Below are 6,889 nucleotides of genomic sequence, written 5' to 3'. Positions count from 1 at the left end.
GCCTCCATATGAACCCATTGAATAATCGATACGAGTTGCTCGTTGCACGGTAATTCCTTGCTTACAAATTTGAAAGCCACCCCCATAGGCCCTGTTAATCGGTCAGACTAGCGCAGAGACGCGTTTCATTTGCTATAATTCGATCTTCGGACGGTTTAGTTATCGTCGCATTTTGACGCTGCTTACCAGCAGATTAATCTCTAGCAAACAATTGATAGGCGTCACAAACAGACCAGTTGCTTCGTAGTTAGCGAGTCTCTGGACGTTCAGAATATGAGGATCCAGCTGATCCACCATTACAATTAATCGGATTAATTCTCACTCCCTCTCGCCAAGGGATATATGTAATTGATTTTCTGAATCAGGGATGGCTATTCCGATAATATACAGTAAATATAAAATATAGCGAAAATACATAGTAAATCGAATTTTTCCTTTTCATTTCTTAACTTTATCTGTTCTCAAGATACATAGCTTTTGCAGTTTTCCGTAATGGGACAGAAAGCGGAACGTCTTTAGGCTACCATCTTTTTCTTTTTACAATTTAAATTCGTTTCTTCAATGTCCGTTAGAACATTTTCCAGCCAATATTTTCTAAAATTTCACACGTATCCTTCCTTCGCTATAAGACGCGAGATACACGTGTACTTCAGCATCGACGTGTCTTCAACTCATCGACGCCTCTTTCTCGGCGTTTCCCATAGTCCGTTTTCCATTCTGTCCGCGTTTCAACCCCCGACCACATTTTCTGTGCAACGTGTACACACATCCAAATATGGGTTGACTGCGACACGGGAAAACTCAGCGTTAGAAACGAACGAAGAAACGCCTAACCATCGTGAAAGCGATGTGAACGCGGAAATCGGACGAGGCGAAGTTAATTTCGACTATCAGCCAGCTTTGGGCAATGAATCTCGACGATTTCCGCGAGCATATTGGACTTATCTGCTCCAGCACGCCTTACAATCACGATAACACCTTCTGTTGCACGCACGTGAACACGCAACCCCCTCGTTACCCTCGAAACGAGCGGTCAGAGATCCGTGAACAAGATTGAAATTCGTTATGGTTACGGAAGCCGTTTACGAGCCTATGGATTACGAGGGTCGTTTCGAAGAATGCAGTGAGCGATCCCATGGAGCGTAATTCTTAGCCCATTAACGGGCAACGTTGCGTTAGCGAATTTCATCTGTCACCTTTTCCCCAATGAATTTGCGTTATCGAATTCTATTTGTTAACATTATCACCACGACAAGCAATTCCAAGGATGAGCTTCGCGTTTACTTCGTCTCTACTTTTTCTATCTGGATTCTACAATTTCATGAGTTTCAAAGGATGTGGATAAAACGGCATTATGAGAAACTGTTGGTTGATTCTTCATGGGTTAACGTAGTTTTGAAGAAATTCTTCCAGGACCCGGGAAGAATATTAAACATTGAAATCGGATACAGTACCAATTCTGAGAACTTTGAAAATGACACGGTACCACAATGTCGCTATAGAGACTAATATAATGTTACTCTAGAGGCTTTCACTGCTCGAATTGTCACAATTATTTTTTATACTTCCGATCCTTGATCATGCCAAAGCGTTATTTTTAAAAAATAAAATATATAATAGAAGTGTGTATAGAACTGTTGAAAGGGCCCGTGTAACAGACTTTCGTCGATGATCTATACAACTAAAATTCTTAATATTAAATTCAATTCGTAGAATATTCAAATCTATCTATAGTTTGATCGAATCTTCGATTATAAATCGACGTAAAATTTTTGGATACTACAAGCGTAGCCATCGTTCAGTATCTCGTAAACGTCTGATAAAGAAGTACATGTTACAAGGCTTATACGTCAAATCTATAGAACACCTGAATATAACTGACTTCCCAATATTTCAATATTCCAGGTCCCATAGCTATATCGGATGTCGATTAATACGAAACATGAGAAGTCAATCAATCGATATGTTCAATGGCACGTAATCTTGATAAAAGCTGTACAAACTTGCAGTCCTTTCCTTGTTTATAACGGGAAATTGAATACTTTGTAATTAAATTGTAGAAACAGAAGCAATAAAATGTTGCGTGGCCTGTCGCAATAACGTAACGAATCGATATAATGGTTGCCACAGATTAATTAATTAATATCAATCCCGCGATTCTCCATCGCAGCTGTCTTTATTTCCGCGTAGTTTGTATCGAATTCGTCGCGTTTCATCGTGAGAAATCTTCAGCCGTTCCAAAAGTTTCGTAAAGATTAATCCTTCATAATTGAAGAGCGGAAGTAGATAAAGTTGCCAGTATCGAAACTAAAGCTTTCTGGGAAACGACTGTTTATGAGAAATTGTTTGTTTATGGGAATGTTATTTATTAGAAAAATATAACGATACTTATTTATTACGCATATTATAATACTTTATATAATTTTACGATATCTCTATTCTATCGTTTCAAAGATCTGTTAATTAACGATAAAAAAAATATCTTCTTTATATCTTAAGAGAAGATATGTAAGTCCATTATGTAGTTTGCTTAAGAAGGTCAGTAGAGATTTTCTTATCTGATGGGATAATCGAGGCAGATTTATCTACGCACATGTTCAAGCACGATGGAGGGAGTTTGCTGGCACATGGTGCACACAGTCTAATTTAGGGAACTAATCGTATAACATACATCATACACAACCTATATCACGTAAAAACGTGTAAACTGAAACGTTAAAAACTGTACGAATTATTATGATTACACTTCCCTTCATATTTAGTGATATTAACCTTCATACAAACAACCTCTTCAAGGAGAAACAAAATTCTTTTTCGAAAATGGCACTTCCAATTCTTCTTATTCTCACTATTTAATTGCTAGCCGTATCAAGTAACAACGAAAAAAATAATAATATCTAAACGTTAAGCAGGTCCATATTTTTGGGGATACAATTAAAAAAGTAAATCGTCGGTGGAATATTGTTTCACCTATCAAGAATTTTGGAAGATATAATTAGAAAGGTACAACCTGGGTAGAAAATTGTACTCCTTATCGAGCATTTTTGAAAATATAATTGAGAAAGTGGAATCTGGATAGAAAATTGTTTTACCTACGAAGCATTATAAAAAGTAAGTTTAATAAAACTATACCTTGGATATTTCATATATTTTTTCATATTATACGCATTACATTATAGAAGCAAACGCGGACTGCTCAACGTCATAGGCTCAGAATCTAAAACTCTATTCGGAACTCTCCTCGAAAAAGATCTAGAACTCATTAACGAAAATATTGATACATTTGTAGCGGCACTCGACACAGCACAAATACCGCTACTCGACATAAACAACTAACGGACGACGGTAGCGCAGTGGTTAACGCATTAGGTTACGAACTTTCGGGGAAAGTAGTGGGGGGATATATGGGAGGCAGACGTAGAGAGGACGGAGCTGCGAGCGTAATCGAAATCTCCGGAAAACTGGAGAGCTTGGGCAAGGGAGGTAACCAGAGTGGAGGACTAGTGCCCGTGAACGCAAAGCGGATGTGGATACGGGAAGTCTGGCTTGGACAAGGAGTTAAAGCAAAACCAACCAAGTGTGAGGTTAGGACGGTGGAGTAGCCATATTAGGACGCGTGACAACAGCGCCGCTACACGGGCTACCCGAGAAACTACCCAGACGCAGCCATATTGGCGCGTGCGCCGAAGCGCTTCGCGCGGGCCACTTGAAAGTGACAGCGACTGGCAGAGTGGCAAGTGCTGACCGAGCGACATTTCCCGCCCAACGGGGAAACAGACGCAACCATGGCGAAAGGGAAGGAGGTAGAGGAAAACGCTAGGGGACGAAGGGAAACGGAACTGGCTGCGGAGCTGCCACACGTCAGCACCAGGAGCATGACGAAGGCGATGCCGCCAAAGGAGGGACTCTCCCGCTTCACGCTGGACAAGGAGGGAATATGGACTGAGGAAACAACAGAGGAGGAGGAAACCCCCGCCAGAGAAGCACCCCGAGCGAAGAGAAAGAAGTCCAACGAATCCCCCGAACTCCCCGCGGACCCGGCTGAAGAAATGAGAACAGCCACAACGGCGGACATAGGAGCCAAACTGATTCGCCGGGCCGCCGAGGTGGCCAAGGCTGCCGAGGCACCCCGCAACCACAAGGACACGCAGGTGAAAACCCTGAAGGAGGCGGCGAGAACCATCACCGCGGGCGTGACCGAAATAGTGAGGAGAACGGACCCTGTCACCGACGCACTCGCTATAGCGCAAAGACGCATAGCAACACTGGAGGCGGCGGTAGAGGCACTCCGAAAAGAGCCGGCCTCGCGCCCCACCGCGGATGAGAGCAGCTACAGGGCGCGTCTCGCTGCAGTCAAACACCATGCAGAGGAGATGAGATCCTTGCTGCACCGACTGGAGGAACGACTGCAGAGAATAGAAAAAGGAGAAGGAAAGGAGGTCGCTCCTGCCGCGAACACGAGAGGGATGGAGCCTGGAGCCCCAAACGCCCCAGCGCCCAAGGGAGGCCGAACAGCTGTCATCGAATGGCAGACGGTTGAAAGGAAAAGAAGCGGAAAGAAGAAGGAAGCAGGAAAGAAGCAGCCGGCGAAGCTGATCCCCGAGACAGGGGCGGTAAGACAGAGGGAAACTCCGGAGAGTGGATTGGAGAACGCACGAAGAGGGGGAGGCAGGGGGCCCCTCCCGCGCGCACCGCGAACGTCAGCGGTAACAATCACCCTGACGGACAAATCGAGCCAATCCTACGCGGAGGTGCTGGCTGCGGCCAAGGACAGTGTCTCCCTGACCGAGCTCGGAATCAACACGATGAGGATGCGGAAGACCATCGCCGGAGGCGTCATCTTAGAGGTCCCCGAGGACCAGGGAAGGGAGAAGGCCGCAGCGCTCGCAGCACAGCTGACGCGGGCTCTGGACCCGAACGAGGTCCGCGTGGCGACACCCTTCCGAGCCGCGGAGGCAAGGGTGTCCCTGATAGACATAGCGGCCACCAAGGCGGAAATCCAGAACACCCTGGCGAGGAAGAGCGGCTGCAAGCCGGAGGACATCCGGCTGGGAGAAATCCGCCCCGCCCGGAACGGACTTGGCACCGTGTGGATACGAGGCCCTGCCAGTGCAGTGAGGAAACTGGCCCAGGCTGGAAAGGTCGCCATAGGCTGGTCGACGGCGAAGGTCGAAGCCATCGAACGGAGACCGTTGCAGTGCTACAGGTGCCTTGGGATAGGACACACGGGGAAGACCTGCACCGCCAAGGAGGACAAGGGGCACCTGTGCTTCAGATGCGACGAACCAGGCTACCAGGCGAGAGCATGCACTACTGCGAGCCCGAAATGCCTGCTCTGCGAGGCGCTTGGAACACCGTCGGTGCACAGGATGGGGGGACCGGCCTGCGCCCCCTCGAAGAAAGGAACGAAAGGAGCCGCCCGCGGATCCACGGCTGCATGAGGCAGCGAGAAAGGCTCCCCGTCGCAAAGCGACCCTAAGCCCGCGAACAAGGAGGTAGGCACGGAGGAAGCCACAAACAAGGAAAGAACACCAAAGAACTGAGAATGCGCATCCTCCAGACTAACCTGCGAAGGTCAAGGCGAGCACAAGACCTGCTCCACCAAACCATCCGGGAGAGCACGGTCGCCCTAGCGGTGGTGGCGGAACCGTACAGAGTTCTGGATGCCCCGGAGTCGGTCGGAGACACGGACGGAATGGTTGCCGTCACCTGGACATCAACGCCCGGGGCGTTCGCCCACGGAGCCCTGCTGGAACGCGGCAACGGATACGCCGCGGTCGAGTGGGCAGGGATGATGGTGGTGGGGGTGTACGTGTCACCTAACAGCGGACGGGCAGCGTTCGAGGAATTCCTAGACGGAGTTGGCGACTGCGTCAGGCGACGACTCCCCCGACAAGTGCTCGTCCTGGGAGACTTCAACGCGCACTTCACGGAATGGGGGAACGCCAGGACCAACGCGCGCGGCCGCACGCTATCAAACTGGGCCGCGGGACTTGGACTTCTGTTAGTGAACAGGGGCTCGACCAGTACCTGCGTGACGTGCAGAGGGAGCCCATTGTTGACATAACATGGGCCTCCCCCGAGGCATTCAGGCGGATCTCAGGCTGCAGAGTGGCCCAAGGAGTCGAGACGCTGTCGGACCACCTCTACATATTCATGGAGGTGGACGCACCTGGACCTGGAATGCCGACGACAAACGACGGGCACGGCCCGCCGAGGGGGAGGCGCGCGCGCCCACCGCCCAGATGGAAAATAAAAGAAAGGAATGAAGATCTACTCCGAGCGGCTGCTATAGCAACAGCTTGGAGCTGGGAGGCCTCGACAACGACGACCGAAGCAGACGTGGAAGAGGAGGCCGAGAACCTCCGCCAAGCCACGACAACAATCTGCGACGCATCCATGCCACGGGCCACACCGGGCACGGTGCGAAGCAGAGCAGTTTACTGGTGGAACCCCGACATCGTGGAACTGAGGACGAGATGTGTCCGGGCCCGAAGACAGTACCTAAGGGCCCGCCGCTGGCGACGACGCGACGAAGAAGAAGTCTCCTTGCGCTACCGGGCGTACCGCGCGCTACAGCGCTCGCTACAAAAGGAAATTAAAAAAGCGAAGGACCGTGCTTGGTCCGAACTGGTCGAAACAGTCGAGTCGGACCCATGGGGAAGGCCATACAGGAAGGTGACACAGAAACTACGCGCGAAGGGCCCCCTGACAACGACGGAGATGGAACCTGCGCTGCTGACGCGGATCACCGGAACGCTCTTTCTCCCACAAGAAAACAGAGCGGTGGAACGGCCACGGGAAACGACACGACCGCTGGAATGGAGGGACGACTGGGAAGTCACGGAGGAGGAGATATGGGAGGCTACCAGAAGAATGACCCCCCGCA

The 6,889-nt window shown here is 49.5% G+C and overlaps 1 protein-coding gene across 1 annotated transcript; it reads left to right on the top strand.

The window, feature by feature from the left end:
• Positions 1-5,545: 5,545 nt before the first annotated feature.
• Positions 5,546-6,067, top strand: LOC143304343 (uncharacterized). Its single transcript, XM_076626800.1, has one exon. It carries the CDS (start codon positions 5,546-5,548, stop codon positions 6,065-6,067), a length of 522 nt encoding a protein of 173 aa, XP_076482915.1.
• The last annotated feature ends 822 nt before the right edge of the window (positions 6,068-6,889 follow it).

Source organism: Bombus vancouverensis, unplaced genomic scaffold (genome assembly GCF_051014615.1).
Source record: "Bombus vancouverensis nearcticus unplaced genomic scaffold, iyBomVanc1_principal scaffold0031, whole genome shotgun sequence".
Classification (NCBI taxonomy): domain Eukaryota; kingdom Metazoa; phylum Arthropoda; class Insecta; order Hymenoptera; family Apidae; genus Bombus; species Bombus vancouverensis.
The sequence above is the reverse complement of the archived record's forward strand: the minus strand, read 5'-3'. Positions and strand labels throughout refer to the sequence as shown.

Coding starts and splice junctions, on each gene's coding strand:
- LOC143304343 (XM_076626800.1), top strand. CDS start 5,546: ATGCGCATCCTCCAGACTAACCTGCGAAGGTCAAGGCGAGCACAAGAC.